The sequence below is a fragment of the Dromiciops gliroides genome, chromosome 5 (assembly GCF_019393635.1).
Source record: "Dromiciops gliroides isolate mDroGli1 chromosome 5, mDroGli1.pri, whole genome shotgun sequence".
NCBI lineage: Eukaryota > Metazoa > Chordata > Mammalia > Microbiotheria > Microbiotheriidae > Dromiciops > Dromiciops gliroides.
In genome coordinates this window covers 181629059-181653919 of record NC_057865.1, presented here as the reverse complement: position 1 = coordinate 181653919, position 24861 = coordinate 181629059, and the positions used below count along the sequence as shown (strand labels likewise).

General features: G+C 35.6%; 1 protein-coding gene across 1 annotated transcript in view; it reads left to right on the top strand.

Annotated features, from left to right (window-relative positions):
- Positions 1-24861, top strand: part of PDE3A (phosphodiesterase 3A) — a 361224-nt gene that overhangs the window by 197146 nt on the left and 139217 nt on the right. Inside the window, 1 exon segment of the mRNA XM_043969232.1 lies at positions 8006-8056. Coding sequence (XP_043825167.1) covers positions 8006-8056 — 51 coding nt within the window.

The following is a 24861-nucleotide window of genomic DNA, read 5'->3' as shown; positions in this document are numbered from 1 at the left end:
ATAATTTTGCGCACACACACACAAACACGTGCACACACAATTTGTGCCTAATTGGAGACATCTCTAGGGTGGGAGGGAGGGAAGAAAAAATTTACAAGACAATTTTGTTGTATATTTGAAAGGTGTAGCAAATTGTGCATAGTAGATTTGCAGTTTCATGTCCAATCATCTTTTTTGTTGTACTTTGATATGGAAATGCTTGTTTTATTCCATAAGTTAAACATTTTTTTCAAAAAAACATAAATATTTTAATTGTCTTTTAATTATGTTGTAGTTTGGATAGAAGACACCACTTATCACTAAGACTCTATTCAAAGCTTTTCCAGCATGGTAGAATCTGCCAGAGTTTGTATTCTACTGGCATAGTCTTTGAGAACCAGGATCATTACAATCACTGTACTTTGGTGGAGTGAAAGATATTTTTGAGGCAATACAAATGTGTTTGTACTTGTAAGTATCTTTTTTTGCCCAACTTGTGACCAGAGTCTTTATGAATGCCAGAGGATTCAAGGAGTAAGAGATTTTGTGAACATACTGTTAGAAGTTCTGTGTCATATTACAATTAATGAGTTTTAGAACTGGAAGAGACACTAAAGGGAATGTTGTCTAATTGCCTCCTTTTATAAATCAGGCTGCTTTGGTTCTGAGGATGAGTACTTGCCATCTCCCAGTCTTGTAATCACGACTGCCAGGCCTGTAAAATAATTTGGACACTTAGGATACGGACACCTTATGTAATTTTATCTGTCACTGTCAGAGGTGAGGCTCTAATGCCATCACCCTTTTATTTTAAGTTTGATGTTTGTACAAAATGAGGTAAGCCCACATCCTTGAACTTTTAAAATAACTAGGCTTACTTTGTCCAATATAATAACCTTAGGCAACAAGGATTCAATGGCTCTTAGCTCTTCTGGATACAGATACCCTTATTTCTGTATGGAGATCCATCTGGACAGCAGGGCCAAAGATGATTATTTACATGGGTTTTAGATATCCACCAAGTCTAAGTGGCCTATATTCCATGTGGAGAAGATTTTTTATACCTTTAGATGATCACGAAGTCACTAACATTCCAGGGTGTCCTGGGCCTTCCCTCTGAGGGGGAGGTGAAGAAGGAAGCTGTGTTAAAAAAAAAAAAAAGCTGGGCTAAGGGCAGCTAGGTGGAGCAGTGGATAAAGTACTGGCCCTAGATTCAGGAGGACCTGAGTTCAAATTCGGTCTCAGACACTTGATGCTTACTAGCTGTGTGACCCTGGGCAAGTCACTTAACCCTCATTACCCCAGGGGTTGCGGGGCGGGGGGGAGAGAAGCTCGTCTGATCATATAAGCCAACCAGGTCTTGGGGGCAGCTTGATTTTCTTTTAGATGAAGCCTCCCTATGGACGTGAGAGCAAAGGAGCAATATCAGGGAAATGCTGGTCCTATCATAGCCACTTAGTGTTACCCAGCCAAGGAAAGTGGTAAGTGTAAGCCCTAAATCCAACTTAACTCTTTTCTTTTAGGGACATAATATCTATTGAACTCCACTCCGAAGCACATGAAGATATCCTCACACATTTTCTTTTTCCCAGCATCCAAATATAATTGAACTCTCAGTGGGTAAATGACTTTTTTTCTCTACTCTATCTTCCTGATTCTTTAGCACCTATCTTTGGACATGGAAAACTTCCTTATGCTATGAGGTTTTATATTTTTTTACCTCTTTACAGCATCTTTGCAGTGGTCTCATCTCCTTCTATTGTTGGACTTTTGGTGCCCTGCTTAGTACCTGTTCAGACTCAATTTACCTTTAGGGCAATTTCTTTATCAAAAGTGGAATTTTTAGTCAAACAAAGAAACACTGTTTTTAAAATCTTTAAGCTTGGGGCAGCTAGATGGCACAGTGGTAAAGCACCGGCCCTGGATTCAGGAGTACCTGAGTTGAGATCCGGCCTCAGACACTTAACACTTACTAGCTGTGTGACCCTGGGCAAGTCACTTAACCCCAATTGCCTCACTAAAAAAAAAAAAAAATCTGTAAGCTTAATATTCTATAATCAGCTATCTCTCAACCAACTCCTGTGATTTTCTTATCTTTTAGGAGAGAGTTCCTTATGAAAATCCTGCTGTGCTATTATGAGGTTAGAATATACTGTTGGGGGGGCAGCTAGGTGGCGCAGTGGATAGAGCACCGGCCCTGGAGTCAGGAGTACCTGAGTTCAAATCCGGCCTCAGACACATAACACTTACTAGCTGTGTGACCCTGGGCAAGTCACTTAACCCCAATTGCCTCACTAAAAAAAAAAAAAAGAATATACTGTTGGCATTATATTCAGTGGTCAGCATTAAAAACAGAGCAGGAGGAAGGTCATGCTGGAATCCTTTGGAACTATGTAGCGTCTGGAAGAGATCCCAAACACGCACCGTAGCAAAAGCCTCATCTCTTTAACACCAGTATTAATTTAGTGATATCATATGGTCTGGTGCCTTATTCTACTTTTCTTAAGACTTTGGTCTTTAAAGGGAATATGAGGAGCACAACAAGGGACAATTACTACTTACCACTTTTCAAAAATATTATGTTCAGTGATGACATATTGATATTATTTGGGGCTTAAATTTCACTTCTCTTTAGTGTCCTTTACTCTTGGATATGGAGATATTCTTCCTTAGAAAACTAATTTCTTTCAGATAAAACAAACTTCAAAAATTCGATGATGATGATGATGGATGATTGATTGATGGATGATGATGATGATGATGGTGGATGACATGTATATACACAGCCAGGCAATGGGGTGGCATAGTGAATAAAGCACCAGGCCTGGAGTCAGGAAGACCTGAATTCAAATCTGGCTTCAAATACTAACTGTGTGACCCTGGGCAAGGGTCACTTAACCCTGTTTGACCAAGTTCCTTCATCTGTAAAATGAACTGGAGAAGGAAATGGCAAAACATACCAGTATCATTGCCAAGAAAACCCCAAATGCTCTTATGAAGAGTTGGACATGACTGAAGTGACTGAACACCAAAGATTTACACATCACTTCAAAGAAATAATGATATTTGATCTTTACAACATCCTGTGAAGTAGGTGCTATCATCATGCCTACTTTACACATGAGGAAACAGTTCAAATGACTTTTCCTGGGTTGCACAGTATCTGAGGAAGGATTTAAACTCAGGTCTTCTTGACTCCAAGTGTAGCCCTCTAACCACTATGCTGCCAAAAAAAAAAAAGCAAAAAATACAATAAATATTTTTGAAATTCGTGGTGAGAAAATATTTTACCTACAGAAACATACTTTTAATTTTCTTAATTTCTCATAGTATTATTAAAATATTTGTGCTTGGAAAAGCCCTTTTGTTTCCATTACAACATTTTGTTTATCCCATGAACTTTTTTTAATCCTATGTTTGGCAACAATTTTGTTTTCCTTGGAAGTGAGTCCAGTGTAACATACTATGAGCCAAAGGCTGTAGTGTAGAATTTTATTAAGAAGAAGAATTTATTCTATAAGGATGGCTAGGCCTTGGATAGTGGCAATAAAGTTACAAATTAAAAAGTAGTTGCATTTTAGATGAACTGAAATAAAATACTGTTGTTTCTTGAGATGCGTATTTCATCTCAAAGAAAGATTACTATATATCAAGTATTCTTTCACCTGGACCTGGGAAGGGAAAAGGGATTTCCTGTATAAGAAAATTATTTCAAACCCCTGGAAGCATTTTCCCTCATTTGTGGCAAATGCTTTATATCCTGTCTCTTCTGTGATATATTGTAAAAATATCTTTATAGCAAGCAGGTATTAATAGCTAAGCACTCAAATGAATATATTTGTTGGTCTGAAGAGAGTGGTGATGGAATGGCTATGGGATAAGTATATTTCACTTTGAATCAAGGCTTGTGATGTTGTAAAATGTGAATGTTAATTCATAAAACTTTGGTTATTGAGAGAAGGCTGTTATACTAATGTTAAAAAAGTAATCGATAAAACTTTTTTTAAAGTTTTATCTTAGGATATGCATTTTTGAGAGGTGGTCAATCTTCATTGGCAGAGAGAATTTCCTCACCTGAGAGTTGCCTATAGCAATTAAATCACAGGTCCAGTTCCTACCTCTTTACTTAAAAACTTCTTTGATCATGTTTGAGCTTATACAGTTTCTAATATAAATACACTGAAAGATCAATGTCAATAAACTTTCTTATTTAGAACTATTTGATATGCTGTTACACGTCTTTTGTGTTTATTGATTGAAAATAGGTCAATCCTGGGGATTCTTAACTGTATTGTACATACATAACTCAATACATTGATTTAGAAATCTTCTGGTTTTCTTAATATCTTGGTGTTACCAGTATACCAATTGGTTTGTTAATCTGTTGTTTCCCATTCTTATATGTCTAGCCAATACTTTTTTCCCAGGCTTGTATGTTCTTGATAATGTCTCTTGTTATTTTTAATTAACTAGTAATTATTGTTATTGCATTACAACCTACTTGTCTACCATAAATCATTATTAGCTTTTAGTTTATTTCTAATTATAATTTTTCTTAGATTATGGTATTCTAGAACTCAGCCATTTGTCATTGCTAAGATATTGCTGGCATTGAAGATATAGATTTTTGTATATATATATATACAGCTTTGGATTTTTAAAATCACATCAATATTTCCCACAAGTTTAATTTTCTTTATCTTTCCTCTCAAAGACTCTCCCCCCACCCCCCACGCCATAGCCCCAGGCACCAGCCCTGGATTCAGGAGGACCTGAGATCAAATCTGGCCTCAGTTACTTGACACTTACTAGCTGTGTGACCCTAGGCAAGCCACTTAACCCTCACTGCCCAGTACACACACAAAAAAGATTGAGGACCCCAAAGACTCTCCCCCCACCCCCGCCTGCCTTTTTGTCTTCCTTTTTCTAAGTCCCCACTATCCTTCAAGGCTCTCAAGTTCGTAACTTCAGAATTTTCCTTGACTTCTCATTCTCCCTCACCCCACATATCTGGTAATTTGCCAAATCTTCCTGTTTCTACCATTATAATATCTGTTGCATCAACCCTTTTTCTCCACTCATACAACCGACACCTTAGTTTAGGCCCTCACTATTTTTTGCCTAGGTTATTGTACCAGATTCCCAACTGGTCTCTGTGCTCCAAGTCTGTCACCACTTTAGTCCATCTTCCACATTATTGCCAATGTGTTATTTTCTGAAGACGTGATTTGACAATGTGACTCCTCTATTCAACCAACTCTAGTGAATTTCTATTTTCTCTAGAATAAAATATAAATTTTGTTTAGCTGTTTAAACCTTTAACAACCTACTTATCTCTCCAGACTCACTGTGTATAACTCCCCCTTCTATACTCTTCAATCTAGCCAAACTTGGCTTCTCTTTATTCCTCACACAATCCTTCATTAACCATTTCCATGATTTGTACTGACCATCCCATATGCTTGTAGGGTCCTCCCATCTTATATCCAACTCATAGAATTCCTATCTTATTTTAAGATGCAGCTCAAGTATCATCTTTTGGATGAAACCTTTACTGTTTCTTCTAATCAATAGTGCTTTCCCCCCAAAACCTACCTTGTTTCCAAGTAATTTGTATATATTTACATTTATTCTGCGTCACCAGCTCCCATATCTCACAATGAATTCTAAAGTTCCTCAGAGAGACCTTGAAAGTGTCTTTATAATGCTTCTTCTGACCTCTGTGTGAGAGCTTGTGTTATGTGAGTTCTCTGTAAAATAATCTTTTAAGTAAACATACATTTGGCATTCGAACAATGTGGCCAGCCCATCAGAGTTGTGTTCAGTTTGAATGCTTGGCAGTTTAGATCAAAAAAGGACCTCAGTGTCCAGTACCTTATCTTGCCAGGTGATCTTCAGAATCTTCCTAAGACAATTAAAATTAAAGAAATTCAATTGCCTGGCATGTTTCTCGTATACTGCACAGGTTTCACAGGCTTACAACATGAAAGTCAGCACAACTTCTGTATACCATTTTTTAAATTTAGAATGTCTATTCTAATATATTACATGTAAAAACAAATTTTGACAACAATTTTTAAAACTTTGTGTTCCAAATGCTCTTCCTCCCTCTCCAGCCCCCCCCCCAAAGACTCAAGCCATTCAATATAAGTTATACATAAGTATTCATACAAAACATTTCCACATCAGCCAAGTTGTGAAAGAAAATAGACAAAAACAAAACTTAAGATAAAGGAACTAACAAAAAATCCTTCAATTTGTATTCAGATGACATGATTGCATTTTATAAGTCCTTCAAAGTTGCCTTGGATCGTTGCTTTGCTGAAAATAACCAAGACAATCACAAGCAGATCATCTTACCATATTGCTGTTATTTTGTTTACAATACATATTTCTCATTACACTCAGCTCCTGTAGGTCTTTCCAGGTTGTTCTGATAGCATCCTGCTCATCATTTTTTATAGTAAACTACATCTATATAGTACTTCAAAGAGAGATTTCCTGAAAATTAAACCTATGAGGTTCATTATTGAAACAACAGTAATAGATAACATTTTATATAGAGCCTAATGCCTCTTTTCTCCCACACTTTGCTCTGGAGTTTCCCAAGACTGAGCTCGCTCTGGCAATGCATGATCAACCTCATAATCTATATGTATGTCCCTGGAAAGTATATTGCCAAGTTAAGTGAATTTATCCATAGTGCCTCTAAACAATGGTTTCATGTATGGACGGTATAGTGCTGCCTGGTGGAGAACCTGTTTTCTTGGTGTTAGTTGTCAGGACAGAATTAACACAAGTGGCAGAGAATTGATCCATACTCTTTTGTATTTCATTAAGTATACAATTATCTGCAAACAAATGTTGCATACCAATCCTCCCCCGCACCCCCGCACTTTAACTTGGCATGTAGGCCTTTAAGTTTATACTTTCTAAGTAGTAATTGCTAAGTACTAATTAAAGTATTACATATTGATAATAGTTATAATATTTTGTGCTGTTTGATCTCCAACAGGAGTTTCTGCATTAAAAAAGGTTGGAAAAGTTTAGACTTTAGTAACCTTAAAATACTGATACACAAGGGCAATAATTTACCTTTTCTTGAATGGTGGTATACAGCATGGCAATTGTGATATCAATGAAAAATAACAATTTAGGAGCAAGATGTTAAGGAGGTGTTTATCTTTAGAAAGACTTCAAAATAATTTGATTAATGTGGTTTGCTTTAACATCTATATACACAGAACACACATTTGCACACATGAAATACCATATAAATGAAATATGAACACATATACATAATCAAATGCTTTCTTTTAAGGCAAATAATCTATTACATTAAATTATTTCAATAATCAGTTGTATAGTAGACATATATTAGGGTTTTTTGTTTGTTTTGGTTTTTTTTGAGAGGCAATGAGGGTTAAGTGACTTGCCCAGAGTCATACAGCTAGTAAGTGTTAAGTGTCTGAGGTCAGATTTGAACTCAGGTACTCCTGACTCCAGGGCCAGTGCTCTATCCACTGCGCCATCTAGCTGCCCCTCATAAATTAGCTTTTACTGGCATGTCATAGTGAAAGCATATTGCCATTCAATCCTTGGTATTTTTCAACCTGATAGTGGAATTTTTATAACTTATGCTTCAGTATTGAACTGTGATCTCATTGACATGGGTATTGCCAGCCATGCCTTCTCATCCTTCTACTGTCTATCTAATAGGAATGCATTTGTTCTGATATATTTGTGTTAATTAGGTATATGTCTTTGATGTCACTTATTCAATAATTGTTAGCAAACATATTTTCTCAACAAATGACTTCTTTTTTATTATAATTCCATTGGTGTTGTATGTACAAAAGATTTTGAATATTGTGCAATTGAAATTTTCTATCTTGCCCTTTCCAATGTCCTCTGTTTTTTGGTTAAGAATCTTGAAGATCAATACATGATTAATTTTTTGAAAAAATAATGTATCTTAGAAATATCATCTAATATTTAATTTACAACAGCCTTTTTGCCCTTTCAGCTCATGGGACATTCTGAATGGGACCACAAACGAGGGTACAGAGGGTCACAGGTCAGTCATTGATATTTCTTTCTTTTCTTATATTTTCTTAACATTGTAGTTGTAGGTGGTGTTTTCCTAATGCTCAAAGATTAACTTTTCTTGCAACTAGAGTTTAAAGGAAAAAAATAGGAAGCATTACAACATCCCGTGGTAGACAAAATATATTAATAATAAGAGTGTTGTGGTACTCATAATGGATATGACTACATTTCTTAATCATCCTGGTGTCAGTCAACCCAAAGTGAAGTGACTATACTTAGGCTAATAACCCCCAATCTTCTCTTTCTTTAAAAAGAGGCATTTTATTGATGCCTGTTTAAATGTATAACACAATCATTTCAAGGCCAGTAATCCTCTATAACCCTATAATTCTATATTGAATCCTTCTACATGACAATTAAGCAAATAGATTTGAAACAGTAAACATTTGAGAGTGTATATTATATTTTGTTCTGATAGTCCCCAGCTTCTCTGTCATCCACAAGGAATTCCATCAGCTTTTTAATCACGTCAGCATTGATTTCTTTATAGTGGTTTTCTCACTTATACTTTTTGCTGTCATCCATATTATGTTGGTTCTGCTTTTTTTTTTTTTGCTCTACATCAGTTTGTACAGATTTCCCCATCTTTTTCTCAATTCTTCATTCCATTGCATTTATATGCCATCATTTTTAGCCTCCTCCAAATGAACAGGTAAAAAAGCATGCTATACTATGAAGATTCTGGTATATATTGCATTGTTTCTTTGTTTATTTCTTTGCCTTCCTGGGCCTATATAATCAATAGTAGAGACATACTTCCTCTTTTAACTTTATCAGTAATTGGCAGTTTATCAAACTATATTTTTTAGTCTTATTGGTTTGAGTCAAAAGTATTAAAAGACAAATTCATAGGGGCAGCTGGGTGGCACAGTGGATAGAGCACTGACCCGGAATCAAGAGGACCTAAGTTCAAATCTGGCCTCAGACAATTGACACTTACTAGCTGTGTGACCCTGAGCAAGTCATTTAACACCAATTGCCTCACCAAAACCAAAAAACAAATGCATAATCCCCTAAATTAATTAGTCTGTCCTAAGTTAATTATTAATGGAACAGAGAGATGGAAAAGGATCCTATTATCAAAAAAGAAAATTTTCTACCTTACTGAGTTATTTTCATTGTTTTGTTTTACAACCTAACCAAGAGGAAAAAAAACAAACACAAAAGAAAACCAAATACAAAATTTATGACATATTTTTGCTTTTTAATAACCTGATTTTGAAAAAAATTAAAAAGGTTTCATTTTACTTTTATAAGTATTTGACATAAGACAATCAAGGTTCTGTTTTAAGTAGAGGGACATTTGATCATTTCTGTTTCTTATATTAATTGTTCAAAATATTTATTTTTGAAATGATAGACCAAATAAAATTATGCCAGTAAAGGCACCCCAGAAGGGATGGGAAACTCTCAAAAATCATAAAAATTAAATCTTTAAAAAAACAGAGAGAAACCATAAAACTAAGGATAAGAAAAGTATATATTTTTTCTTTTGATATATGCCATATTTAGGTGTGTGCTGGATTGTTATATTTTTTAGTGTGAGCATTTGCACCTTGGAAATTGGCAAATGCTACAAATGAAGGCTTGATATATTGCTTGTTTAGACTTAAGAAAGTAATGGAGATAATGTTAATAATGTAGGTTAAATTTAAAAGTGTCACAATACATCCCACCCTATCCCCCACCCCCACCCTGAGAGCCTGTTATTCAAACATTTACCACTCCATCCCTGGATATATTGGAGATAAATGAAAGGAAGGAACAAAAAACCTACTCAGACTTAGGAAAAGGAGAACTTATGATATAACTCATAGATGCTGAGTTCTTATTCTTTTCTTTTCTTTTCTTTTTCAAAGAAAATTACTTTTAGAGTGCAATGAAAGAACCAACAAAAATGACTAATGGGTGACTTGTTAGCCAAGATGAATATGAAAGTATTAGCTACCCCTTTTGCTTTTGAGTCACCTGGCCCTGATGAACTACATTCTCTGTTACTGAAAGAACTAGAAACTAATAATTCAGTTATTGTCCATGAAATTTATACATTTATGTAAAATTTGAAAGGTCTACAGGATTAGAAAAAGGAAAATGTGGACCTGATTTTGGAAAAAATAAAGGAAGACAATGACATATGCAAGCTAAAGCCTAATGAGTTTGATTTTGGTGCTTAGAAAAAATTAGATAATGTACCATTACCAAGATAGTTAATGAACATCTGGAAAAATAAATGGTGATCGTAGTGATTTGCCATGTGTAAACATTTCATCTGTTATGCTTATTTGGAAAACACAAATTTGTTCCTATGCAATTGATGTATTAGGGAACAATTTGAGCATTACTTGAATTTTGTGTTTGCTTATGTGTGTGCATATATTCAAGAAACATTGAGAATGCAGAAAATGGTACCATTTCATATAAGTGGAAACTGTCCCAAAGACCCCTTCCACAAGCAATTTCAGGTATTTTTTCAAGGTAAAGTACCACATATTTATTGTATATCTCCTGGTGCAGTAGGAGTTGTAGGCAGAGGAGGGACAAACTTCATCAATGCAGTCCACCTCCACTCCTACCCTCTACCTTGGCCACATGCCCTACCAAGGCTGTCCTCATTGACTTTGCTAGCCTGGTCAATGGAAAGGAACCAGGACACAGGCTGGCAAAGGAGTGCAAGGTTGAAGCATGTAAGGGCCTAAAATTCTAGTTATGATGTCTAAAATCTAATGAGTGGTTGTCTTAAATTAGAAAAGTAGAGCACCAATCTTTCGGCATTAAGTATTTATTAAAGTATATTAGGGGTTAGTAAAGAGAAACACGTGGATAAAGAATTAGATCTGGGGGCAGCTAGGTGGCGCAGTGGATAGAGCACTGGCCCTGGAGTCAGGAGGACCTGAGTTCAAAGCCAGCCTCAGACACTTAACACTTACTAGCTGTGTGACCTTGGGCAAGTCACTTAACCCCAATTGCCTCACCAAAAAAAAAATAAAAGAATTAGATCTGCCTGCTCTCCCTAATCTGCCTCCCCTGCTCCCAAACCGAAGTCTCCAACCCTCAAAAGATCAACGCTTCAGTGGTTTCTCCCGAAGCCTCCTGAGAAACCGGATACAGGGCCATCCACACACACAGCTCCTAGCTAATTGGCCAGTAGGTCTGATTGACAGGTCCCACAGATGGTTCTATAGATGTAACTTCTGGATGCCGGACAACTTCCAGAATGCCGGGTAACTTCTGGACTCTAAAGTCACATGATTTCTAAATCACATGCTTTCTCCTCATGGCAGAGCTTCCCTGCATTATCTTTCCCAGCAGGGGGTGTCATTCCAATTCTCACAAGCACCAACAGTATTTATTATAGTATTTATATATTTCTTAACAATTTAACATGTATAAACTGTGCTATCATTGTTACTAGGTTCCTATCCTTTTTTATGTGTCATTGACTAAGTTTTTCAATGTTGCTCTCCTAACCCCATTTTCCCCATAAGCCCTGTGGCTTTTGTTGTGCCATTTTGCACAGCAGAGGTGACTCTATTTAGATCATGCCAGACTAACCTCCTAAACTCATTTTCTTTTTTGGCAAGGTTATTAAACTGAAATATGAGTTGAATGCTGTAGATTGGGTTTAGCTAAATTCTGTGTAGCTCAGATAGTTCTATGTAGAAGGATTTCTATAGCGCATTGCCCAAGGAATTTGTCTTCAACAGTGTGCTGTTTCATACCCTTATCATTTGATTTGTCACATATTAAGATGATATAAAGCTAGAAGGGATAGATAATAGAGAATGACAATTGAAATTCCAAAAGATCTTGACCATCTAGAACAATAGATCTAATCAAATGAGATGAAATTTAATGGAGCTGAATATGTATTTGGTTAACTTGGGCTTAGAAGATTTATTTCATAAGTACATTGACCCTCATACCAATTATATTTGGGGCATTTTACCACATATAGTTCATACTGAGTATATCTAAAACAGGAACTTATCTGTCCTCCAAATTCTATTCTTCTTCCTGACTTCCCTATTTCTGTTGAAGGAACCACTCTTCAACCTAGTCACCCAGTATTGTATCCAGAGAGCTAGGCCTGACCCTTTACATCCAGGCATTTTCCCTAGCTGTGCCCCATATGTAGAATGTTCTCTTTCTTCATCTCTGCTTATTACCTTCCCTGAAATTTTTCAAGTCCCAGCTAAAATCTCACCTTCTGCAGAAAGACTTTTTCAATCCCCCTCAATGCTAATGACTCCCCTGTATTAATTATTTACAATTTATCTTACATATAGTTCATTTGTACATCATTATTTATATATTGTCTTTTTCGATACACTATAATCTCCTTGATAGGAAGGATCATCTTTTGTCTTTCATTGTATCCCAAGCACATATCACAGTGCTTGCTGCAACATAAATACTTAATTTGGGAACTGACTTACATTAAATTCAGTCAGATTGCAAAACTTGTTGAATCTATGGCCATGATATCCTTTGCATCCCTCTCCTTCTTTCTACTTAGATGCCCAAGCATTATCCTCCATCCCCAGCCTGGGGCTTATTTTCTAAAAAATATACAAAATATCTATGTAGGTTAAATAATGTTTTCTTTTATATAGGCCTATAAACATAGCTGATTCTTTCAAGCAACCCACAGTGTTTCCTGTATAGTGTTAATTGTCTTCATCCTATTGTTAAATGCCCTAGGAAAATTCCTTACAACTTCATACTTTGTCATTATGTTCTGGGTCCTCTGCGACTACCTTAAATAGACAGGGAAATTGCTCCATTCCCTTTTCAGTTGTATCTTTTGAGCTTCATTGCCCATTCATAGTTTATACATAATAAATGCTTATTGAATTAAACTAAATCTCAAACTATTTATGGAATGAGGATAGGAACTTTTAACTTTATCTTTAATAACAGCAATTTGCATACAATAAATGTTTAATAAAAGTTTTTTGAATTAAATTTTTTGAATTAACTGAACTCGGACATGAACTTAGGTCAAATATCTTTCTTCTTCAGGTCAAAATAATGGAGGGAGACCAAGTTTGATCATTCAGTAGACCTGATTGCTTGTGTCTGGGGAGTTTCTAAACTTAACCCTGAAGACAGCAATGTAGTCTCATACAATAAGATGACAAATCTTCCACTTCATTCTTGTCAGCCTCTGCTTTTTACTGTTATTTCAAAATTGGCATGATCAAGATTTATCTTTTAGTCTTTCTTTGCTGCCATGTAACCCATTTTTGAGTTATCTTAGTATCTGATTGTTCTTTACTCTCTTGCTGTCCAGTCATATGTACTGATAACAATGCCACATGGGGAAGTAAAAAATTGGTTTGATTACAACTACCATTTCACCTTTTTTCCTAGGATATATTTCATAATTTTGCAAAACACAGACTTTTTGGGAAATGATATACCACATGAGTTAAAAATAAATGTTTCATCTCTGTTACCTGTATGTTATACATGCTTATATTCCATGTACCATTAATGTAAAGGAAATCACCAAGAGGTAGAATAAGGAGAATAATACAGAGAAACAATTTTTGGGATGAATTCTTTCACTAAGGGGAAGAAAGAAGGAAGAAAAAGTGAGTTAGGAAAAAAAGGTAGGAAGGTACATAAAGAACATGGATAATGTAGAGATGACATCAGTTGTGGGACATGTTAGCAAAATCACAGCAAAAGGGATATGGGAAACACCGAAGATAAATATTACCTACTTTATATTTTTGTTTAGTACCTAAGGCCACGGGGTTGATTCAATGTGTGATTATGAGGTCATTTTCAATTGGCAGGAAACTTAGTTAAGGTAGGATGATATGAGAAATGTAGTTAAAGAGCCTTAGCTCCTCATCCATTTCTACTTATACTTTTCCCCCCATTTATTTAGAATTTTATTTTTTCCCAAATTACATGTAAAAACAAATTTTGCATCCATTTTAAAAACTTTGTGTTCCAAATTCTCTTCCTCCCTCCCTCTGTACCCCTTCCAAGAACTCAAGCAATTCAATTTAAGTTATACATGTGTAGTCATGCAAAACATTTCCACATTCATCAAGTTGTGAAAGAAGAGATAAAAAACCTTTAGAAAAATGAACTAAAAAATATGCTTCAATCTGTATTCAGACACCATTAGTTCTTCCTCTGGAGATATATTGCATTTTTCATAAGTCCTTCAGTGTTTTCTTGGATCATTGTATTGCTGAAAATAACTAAGTCATTCATAGCAGATCATCTTACAATATTGCTGTTATTTTGTATACAGTACATTTCACTTTGCATCAGCTCATGTATGTCTTTCCAGGTTTTTCTGATTGCATCCTGATTATTATTTCTTATAGCACATAGTGTTCCATCATAATCTCATCCCACAATTTGTTCAGCTATTCCCCAATAGATGGGCATCTCCTCAATTTTGAATTCAACATTTTTTTAATCTCTTTTTTGTATACCAAACTAATAGTGGTATTGCTAGGTCAAAGAGTATACATGGTTTTATAGCCCTTTGGCTATAAAATTCCAAGTTTTTGGCTATAAAGTTCCAAATTGCTTTACAGAATGTTTGAATCAGTTTACAACTTTAACGAGAGTGTAATAATGTCTCATTTTCTCCATATCTCCCTCAACATTTGTCATTTTCCTCTGCTGTCCTATTATCCAATCTAATAGGTATGAGGTAGTCCCCCAGAATTGTTTTGACCTGCATCTCTCCAATCAATAGTGAGTTAGAGCATTGTTTTCATATGGCTATAGGTAGCTTTGATTATTTCATCTAAAAGCATATATTTTGATCATCTGTCAAATGGGGAATGGCTCTTATTTTGACAAATTTGGCTCAGTTCTCTATGTGTTTGAGAATTGAGGCCTTGTCAGACAAACTTGCTTCTAATTTTTTTCAATTACTATTGGTAACTGTATTTCCATCCTATTCCCTCCCCATGACTTTACTCTATTTTCTATCTCCTTTCACCTAATGCCTCCTCAAAGTGTTTTGCCTCTGACTGCACCCTCCCCAAATCTGCCCTCCCTTTCACACACACCCATTCCCTTCCCCTCCTACTTTCCTGCAGTGTAAGATAGATTACTATACCCAGTTGAGTATGTATGTTATTCCCTCTTTGAGTCAATTGTTATGAGAGTAAGGCTCACTCACTCCCCTGCACCTCCCCCATCTTCCCCTCCGTTCCACAAGCTTTTTCTTGCTTTTTTATGTGAGATACTTTACCCCATTCCACCTCTTCCTTTCCCATTCTTATGGTGCATTCCTCTCAACACTTAATTTTATTTTTTTAAGATACTATTCCTTCATATTCAACTCACGCCTATGCCTTCTGTCTAAATATACTCCACCCAACTGCCCTAATAATGAGAAAAGCCTTATGAGTTACAAGTATCATCTTCCCATGTAGGAATGTAAACAGTTTAACCTTTTAACATTCTATCCACTGCACCACCGTAATAAAAATGAATGCAGTTGATATGACACTTTGGTCACTAAAGCACTTTCATATAGTCAACAGCTCTGTGAATAAAGTACTGCAAATATAATGCCCAGAAGAGAAAACCAAGATTTAGAAAGATTATGACTTTCCCGTGGTCACATGGATAGTGGGCACCAGGGTTGTAATTTTTTTTTTTTAACGAGGCAATTGGGGTTAAGTGACTTGCCCAGGGTCACACAGCTAGTAAGTGTTAAGTGTCTGAGGCTGGATTTGAACTCAGGTACTCCTGACTCCAGGGCTGGTGCTCTATACACTCAGCGTTGTAATTTGAACTCTGATCTTTTCTGATTCCAAAGTTTAATCCTTTCTCCAGGGTACTTTGGTTCCTCCAAGATAATGCCATATAAGAAGTTAAGAAATACATCGAGAGACATAGCATTGAGCTGTTTCTTTGTTACGTGTAATTTATGTGGAAAAGCACACACTATACTTTTTTGCTTTTCATAAAAAAATTCTTGATGTCTACTTATATGTAGACATTAATTGTACATTCTTGGCAGCAGCACCGTCTGCATATTTGCCTGTCATATTTGCCAGTTCATTTTCAACTTCCTGGCTGTTTGATTTGTTTTCTTACTTATGGGGAAAAAGTTCCATGCTATGTTCCCAGCAGTAATTGACCATCAAAATATTGAACAAGGAAACAATACTACAGAAACACATAGAACTTCTCCATATATAACATTTGTCCCAAAGGTACAGGATAAAATAGTAAGGAGAGGAGGAGAAATCTAAGCAATAGATTCTAATTCTTAAAAATTATGAGGTAGTAATAACTACAGAGGATGCTCAAGTGGATACTGGTGCTTTGTGTGTGTGTGTGTATGTGTGCTTAATTCTTTTTTCTTTCTTTTCTTTTCTTTTGTTTGTTTGTTTGTTTGTTTGTTTTTGCAGGGCAATGAGGGTTAAGTGACCTGCCCAGGTTCACACAGCTAGTAAGTGTCAAGTGTCTGAGGCCGATTTTGAACTCAGGTCCTCTTGAATCCAGGGCCGTTGTTTTATCTACTGCACCACCTAGCTGCCCCGGTGCATAATTCTTAAAAGCAAACAGTGATAGTTGTAATTTAGAGGAATCTGTAATTCCCTTCATACTCTGTTGTTAGGTCCTTGCTTATATTAGCTGTCCTTGAAAATAACTAGCTAATAGCTATTCAGTCAGGGGCATAAAACTTTGTCCAGAAGAGTGGCAACTAGGTGACACAGTATATACAATGCTGGACTTTAAGTCAAGAACACTTGAGTTTAAATCTTGTTTTTGATGCTTATTAGCTGTGTGACCCTGGGTAAATCACTTACTTTCCCTGACCCATAGGTTTCTTTTATGTAATAATAGCACCAACATCTCAGAATTGTCATGAGGATTAAAAAAGATAACATGTAAAACTCTTTGTAAATCTTAAAATTTATTATTAATATTGTCATTGTTATCATCAACAGTATATCTTAGGAATGAATGGTCCTCTATCTTTAGGTTGATCAGATTGAGGAAATGACTCTCTGTCATTAATTAAAATCTTCCGGATTCTAAACTGACACCTCCCTTGGAAAAGCGGTTTGGGGAGTAGCGTCAGAAATCATCTAATCTTCATATATAACAGATCAAAAAAAAAAAATTAGCTATTCCTTCCAGGTCTCAAGAGGGCAGAGCTGAGCAGGCCTAGATCTGAAGATGTGACCTCATTTAACTAAAAGTAGAGGGTAGTGCTTTAACATACAGGTCCTATGATCTGTCTTTTATATATTCTATTCCTTTATCTTCTTTTCTCTCTCTCTGCCTCCTGGGCAAAGGAGCATTGCTTGGTCCTTTTTTGTTTTCTTTCAAAAGTCTATGGCAAGCACTCTTAGGCCTAGGACAGGTATTAATTGCTAATTCATTATCATCTTCCTTTCTGAAATGATTGTCCGTCTCACATGATTGAAATTATTGTTAAGAATTCTTTTATTATACAGAAATTAAAAAAAATATTTTTGGACTGAACTAGAAATTTCCTATTGAGAGCCCTTTTGCTTGTTAGTCGTCATTAAATACCACTCTCTCAAGCAAAATTGTTTATTTAATAAGAGTGAATTAGTATTCAGCCTACTGGGTGGTTTGTTAACCATTGCCAACAAAGGTCTCTAGGTCAAAAGAATACTGGGCTTTAATAGCATGTTAACTTTTTTTTTTTTTGGTGGAAGAGTGTAAATAGGCAAGAAACTAGACAAAGAAATTAGGGAGTCTTAATAGCTGATTATACAAGTAGGAAAGAAAGTTCCTAAGTTTACAAGCTTATACATTTTTATTCTATTAATTGTTGATTGGTTCACATTCTGATATGCAGTTGGGTAAGCAGCACATAGACTGAGGAACATTAGGAACTCCAAAGGGACCTAGAACTGAGCAGTGAGTGGGGAACAATTCGGATTGCCTTTGGGAAATTATACAGTGTCTTGAAAAGCCCCAATCTTCTCTTTGAAACAAAGGTTCTTTATTTTAATACCAGTATTATTCTGGCTATTCTATATTTGTTTGAGTGCATGAATACCAGTATTTAAAGAATTAAAGTTGAAGGTCACATAAAGAACAATAGAAAGGTGCATTATATATATTCAGCAATTTAGTAGAAAAGAGTCAGATGAAGTTTCTTAGTTGATATGGTCAGAGATCTATAACTGAAGGAAAAAGGTAAGGCACCCTACCTTTTCTATTGACATCCATTCAATGGCAAGAGTACTAAAAGAGTCCCCAACCCAAGTAACTTGGATGATAACCATGTGGGGGTTTTCCAAGCTTATATAGGCAAGTCAGACAGCTATCATATGTTGCCATCTTCATCACAGGAAGAAGTCCCCACATTGCTGAGACCACAAATTCCCTTAAGTAGCATTTTAGTGCATTAGGAACCAGGTATTAATGACCAATATTAAGAAACTGTCATGGTCTCTAAATTGTAAATATATTTGTTCTTAATTTGTTATCTTGACATCAGTTGCATCTAGACCCTATCCATGTCAGTCATTCCTTATTTTATCTAAATGTTATCACCCTAGTGCCCAACTCAGTGCTCTCCTTATAATGTAGGCACTTAATTCATGTTTGTCGTATTGTATTTGCTTGCTGGATAAAAATAGGATTTTAGAGGTAGGAAGACATCAGATAATTTAACCCAATTTCCTTATATAGAGGAGGAAATTATGAGAGACATTGTAAATTGTCCATGTCCAGGATGGGGACTTATATCTGAGTCTGTGAAAACTAATCCACTTAACCTGTTATATTTGCTGCCTAGGCACCAGATGCTACCCAAGCATTATATCCCATGAAGATGTCCATACAGGCCATTTTATCATTTTTCTACCTTGTTCTTTCACACCAGACCTACACCCTGGACCTTCATACCTAGGTCTCCCTGAATCCATGTCCCAGTCCTTGGAAAAATCATTCCACTCATCTTTGGGGCTCCTGCCTCAAGATTTGACCTAGTTGCTCTGATCTATGACTGAGTGTGTACAAACCAACCCAATTAGCTAACTATAATTACTGGCTGGCCTAGATATCACACAGTACTTTTGATTTATATCTCTTCCAGACCTCCAGATACCCACCCTTTTTACTCTCCTAAAACTTTCTTTACCCTAGAATAAAACTTTCTTTTCTGGTCCCCTCATCCCTAATATTGGCTTTCTTCCCCTATCAGAAAATAAATCCTGGAGGACAGTCATAATGTCTTTCTGTCTCTGTCTCTGTTTCTGTCTCTGTCTCTGTCTCTGTTTTTTTCACATCTTTGTCTTACCAGTGTTTGGCACATAGTAAGCACTTAATAAATGTTTCTCATTCATTCCCAGAACTAAGTGATAGAGCCTGTATTCCAAGAAATGGTTTCCCAAAATATACAGATAGTCAGATGAAAATTGAAGTCATTTATATTCCTTAGGCATCCAGTTTACTGGATCATGAATTGTGACCTGCCCACTGATATATGTCTCATATTTTTGCACATAACTGGAATTCTAAAATTGCAAAAATTCTATAATAAGCATCTGAGAAGTCCAGTTAACTTTTTGAGCATTATTTTAAGCCTGAAGGAGGATTATTGATGGGAAGTCCTTTTTCTTGACTCTCCTGTCTACTTAGGAATCTATTCAAGGAAAATGTGTTCATTAATAATAGTTACTGAAGATTATTTCTCTAAACACATGCTTAGTAATATTCTGAGCTGGTGACAGATTAAGATTTTCTGAGATGAGTAATTCTTATTTGATTATGTATAGTGGGGAGTTATTTAAATTCTTCAGAATTTTTCTTCTTCCAGGCTTACTTATAAATTCATTGAAGTGTCCTTTTTAAATACATTTTTAAAGAAGAGATAGAAGGAAAAAACAGATTTTCCCAGGGCTTTATTCCATGGGATTAATTTGGTCATTTTGAGGGTTCAAATCTATTAAGCTCCTGACATTCCGAAGGATTAATTTAGGCCCTTAGAGAGGCTGGCTTTGTGACTCACTTTTTTTCCAGGAGTAATGTCTTTTCCTTGCTTTTCCTCTCCTGTTAAAAATATTTTCAAACATCATTTCATATAAAACAATTAACATTTTTCCTAGAAATTTTTCTAAATTATTATTTCAATTTTGGTGTCTATCAATGGATTTTTTTAAAATTATGAAAATATTTTATTATTTTCCAGTTACATGTAGAGGTAGTTTTTGACATTTGTTTTTATAGGATTTCTAGTTTCCGATTATTTTCCCTCCCTCCCCCCTCCCCAAGATGGCAAGTAATCTGATATAGGTTATATATATACAATAACATTCAACATATTAGTCATGTTATAAGAGAAGAATCAGAGCAAAAAGGAAAACATCAAAAAAGAAAAAAACAGCAGCACCAAAAACAAAAGAAATAGTATGGTTCAATCTGCATCCATATTCCACAGGTTTTTTTCTGGATTTGGAGAGCCTTTTCCATCATGACTACTTTGGAACTATTTTGTACAGTTGTATTGCTGAGAAGAATCAAGTCTATCACAGTTGATCAACACATAATGCTGATGATACTTTGTACAATGTTCTTATTTCTGCTCATCTCACTCATCATCAGTTCATGCAACTCCTTCCAGGTTTCTCTGAAATCCACCTGCTCATTCTTCTTACAGCACAATAGAATTCCATTACACTCATATACCACAACTTGTTCAGACATTCCCCAATTGATGGGCATCCCCCCAATTTCCAAATCCTTGCCACTACAAAAAGAATAGCTATAAACATTTTTGTACATGTGGGTCCTTTTCCCTTTTCTATGATCTTCTTAGGAAAAAGACCCCAAAATGGTATTGGTGGGTCAAAGAGTATGCACAGCTTTATAGCCGGTTGGGCATAATTCCAAATTGCTCTCCAGAATGGTTGAATCAGTTCACAGGTCCACCAACAATGCAATGGTGTTTCAATTTTTCCACAGCTTCTCCAACACTTATTATTTTCCTTTTTTGTCATATTAGCCAATCTGATAGGTCTCAGGTGGTACCTCAGAGTTGTTTTAATTTGCATTTCTCTAATCAGTTATGATTTAGAGCATTTTTTTTCATGTAGCAATAGATAGCTTTGATTTCTTCATCTTAAAACTGCCTGTTCATATCCTTTGACCATTTCTCAATTGGGGAATGTTTTGGATTCTTATAAATTGATTTAGTTTCCTATATATTTTAGAAACGAGGCCTTTATCAGAACTACTGGCTATAAAAATTGTTTCCCAGCTTTCTGCCTCCCTTCTAATTTTGGGTGCATTGCTTCTGTTTGAACAAACCCTTTTTAATTTAATGTAATCAAAACCATCCAAACCAAACCATTTCATATTATTCTCTATCTCTTGTTTGGTCATAAACTGTTCTCCTTTCCCAAAATCTGAGAGATAAACCATTCCTTCCTCTCCTAATTTACCTATGGTATCAACTTTTATTTCTAAATCATGTACCCATTTTGACCTTATTTTAATATAAGGTGTAAGATGTTGATCTATGACTAATTTCTGCTATGCTATATTCCAGTTTTCCCAGCAGTTTTTGTCAAATACTGAGTTGCTATCCCAGAAGCTGGAGTCTTTGGGTTATCAAATAGTATATTACTAAAGTAATTTGCTACTGTGTCTCATGTGCCTAGCCTATTCCATTGATCCCCCACTGTATTTCTTAGCCAGTACCAAATAGTTTTGATGACTGCTGCTTTAAAGTAAAGCTTCAGATTTGGTACAGCTAGCCCACTTTCCTGTGCATTTTTCCATTGTTTCCCTTGGTATTCTTGACCTTTTACTTTTTCAGATGAATTTTGTTATTATTTTTTCTAGCTTTATAGAAGAATTTTTAGATTATATGAATGGTATGACACTAAATAAGTAAATTAATTTAGGTAGAATTGTCATTTTTATTATATTAGCTCAGCCTTTCCATGAACAGTTGGTATTTTTCCAGTTATTCAGATCTGATTTGATTTGTGTGAAAACTGTTTTGTAATTGTGTTCATAACGTTCCTGGGATTGTCTTGGCAAGTAGACTCCCAAGTATTTTATATTGTCTCCCGTTAACTTGAAATGGAATTTCTCTTTCTATCTCTTGCTGCTGGACTTTGTTGGTCATGTATAGAAATGCTGATGATTTATGTGGATTTATTTTATATCCTGCTACTTTGCTAAAGTTGCTAATTGTTTCAAGTAATTTTTGAGTTGATTCTCTAGGATTCTCTAAGTATACCATCATATCATCTGCAAAGCGTGATAGTTTTGTTTCCTCCTTGCCTATTCTAATTCCTTGAATTCCTTTCTCTTCTCTGATTGCTAAAGCTAACATTTCTAGTAGGCTATTAAATAATAGAGGTGATAATGGACAACCCTGTTTCACCCCTGAACTTATTGGGAAGGCCTCTAACTAATCTCTATTACATATAATGCTTGCTGATGGTTTTATGTAGATACTGCTTATTATTTTAAGGAAAGTACCACCTATTCCTAAGCTCTTTAGTGTTTTGATTAGAAATGCTTGATGTATTTTGTCAAAAGCTTTCTCTGCATCTATTGAGATAATTATATGATTTTGGTTGGTTTTCTTATTGATGTGGTTGATTATGTTAATAATTTTTCTAATGCTGAACCAGCCCTGCATTTCTGGTATAAATTCCACCTGGTCATAGTGTAATATCCTGGTGATCACTTGCTGTAATCTCCTTGCTAATATCTTATTTAAGATTTTTGCATCAATATTCATTAGGGAAATTGGTCTATAATTTTCTTTCTCTATTTTGCACTGCCTGGTTTTGGTATCAACACCATATTTGTGTCATAAAAGGAATTTGGTATAACTCCTTATTTACCTATTTTCCAAATTATTTGAATAATATTGGAATTAATTGTCCTTTAAATTTTTGGTAGAATTCACTTGGAAACCCATCTGGCCCTGGAGATTTTTTCTTAGGGAGTTCATTAAAGGCATGTTCAATTTCTTTTCCTGATATGGGCTTATTTAAGGATTTTATTTCCTCTTCACTTAACCTGGGTAGTTTGTATTTTTGTAAATATTTATTCATTTTATTTAGATTGTCAAATTTATTGGTATACAGTTGGGAAAAATAGTTCCTAATTATTGCTTTAATTTCCACTCCATTGGTGGTCAAATCACTCCTTTCATTTTCGATACTGGTAATGAATGAAAAAATAGCAGAATATGTGAAATACCTCATTGGAAAGACAACTGACCTGCAAAACAGATCCAGGAGAGACAGTGTGAGAATCATTGAACTTCCTGAAAATCATGATCAGAAAAAAGAGTCTGGACACCACATTCCAGGAAATTATCTTGGAAATTATTAAGGAGAACTGCCCTGATATTATAGAATCAGAGCATAAAATCATCATTGAAACAATCCACCAATCACTTCCAAAAGGAAAACTCCAAGGAATATTGTAGCCAAATACCAGAATTATCAGGTAAAGGAGAAAATACTCCAAACAACGAGAAAGAAGCAATTTAAATATCATGGAGGCATAGTCAGGTTTGCTCAGGACCTGACAGCTTCAACAAGTTGGGGGGCAGCTAGGTGGTGCAGTGGATAGAGCACCGGCCCTGGAGTCAGGAGTACCTGAGTTCAAATCCGGCCTCAGACACTTAACACTTACTAACTGTGTGACCCTGGGCAAGTCACTTAACCCCAATTGCCTCACTAAGAAACAAAAAAACATTAAAGCATCACAAGGCTTGGAATATGATATTCCAGAAGGCAAAGGAGCTGGGACTGCAGCCAAGAATACCCAGCAAAACTCAGTGTTCTTTAGCTCAATCCTAATGGACATTCAATGAAATAGGGGACTTTCAGGGTTTCCTGATAAAAAGGCCAGAACTGAATAGAAAATTCGATCTTAACATACAAGACTTGAGAAGTTTAAAAAGGTAAACTAGGGGAAAAAAGTTATTCAATAAGGTTAAACTGTTTACATTCCTACATGAGAAAATAATACCTATACTTCTTGAAAATATATACCTATATATATTTGGGCAGACAAAAGGATTATACACAGAGGGTATAAATAGAAATTGTCTTTTATGTGATTATATAAAGAAAATCAAGGGGTTAAAACCTATTACAATAGAGGGAAATAAGGGAGGGGGGAACATTGTTTCAACCTTACTCTCACTAGATTTGATTCAAAGAGGGAATAATATATACATTCATTTACATAAAGAAACAGCATATTCTTGAAGGAAGTAAAAGGGAAAGGGGTAAAGGAGGGATGATAAAAGGGAGGGCACATTGGGGGAGGAAGGGGTAAGAAGAAAAACATTGGTGAGGAGGAATAGGGTGAAACAAGCGGGGGGGGTAGTACAAAGCGGATAAATAGAATGGAGGGAAATAGACAGCTAGTAATAATAACTGTAAATGGGAATGGGATGAACTCTGCCATAAAATGGAATTGAATAGCAGAGTAGATTAAAAACCAGAATCCTACAATATGTTGTTTACAAGAAAGACATTTGAAGCAGAGAGATACACACAGAGTAAAGTTAAAAGTTTGGAGCAAAATATGTTATGCTTCAGCTGAATTTAAAAAAACAGGGGTAGCAATCCTTATCTCAGACAAAGCGCAGGCAAAAATAGATCTTATTAAAAGAGATAAGGAAGGAAACTACATCTTGCTAAAAGGTACTATAGAAAATGAAGAAATATCAATACTAAAAATGCATGTACCAAGTGGTAAAGCATCCAAATTCTTAGAGGAGAAGTTAAATGAGTACTTGAATTG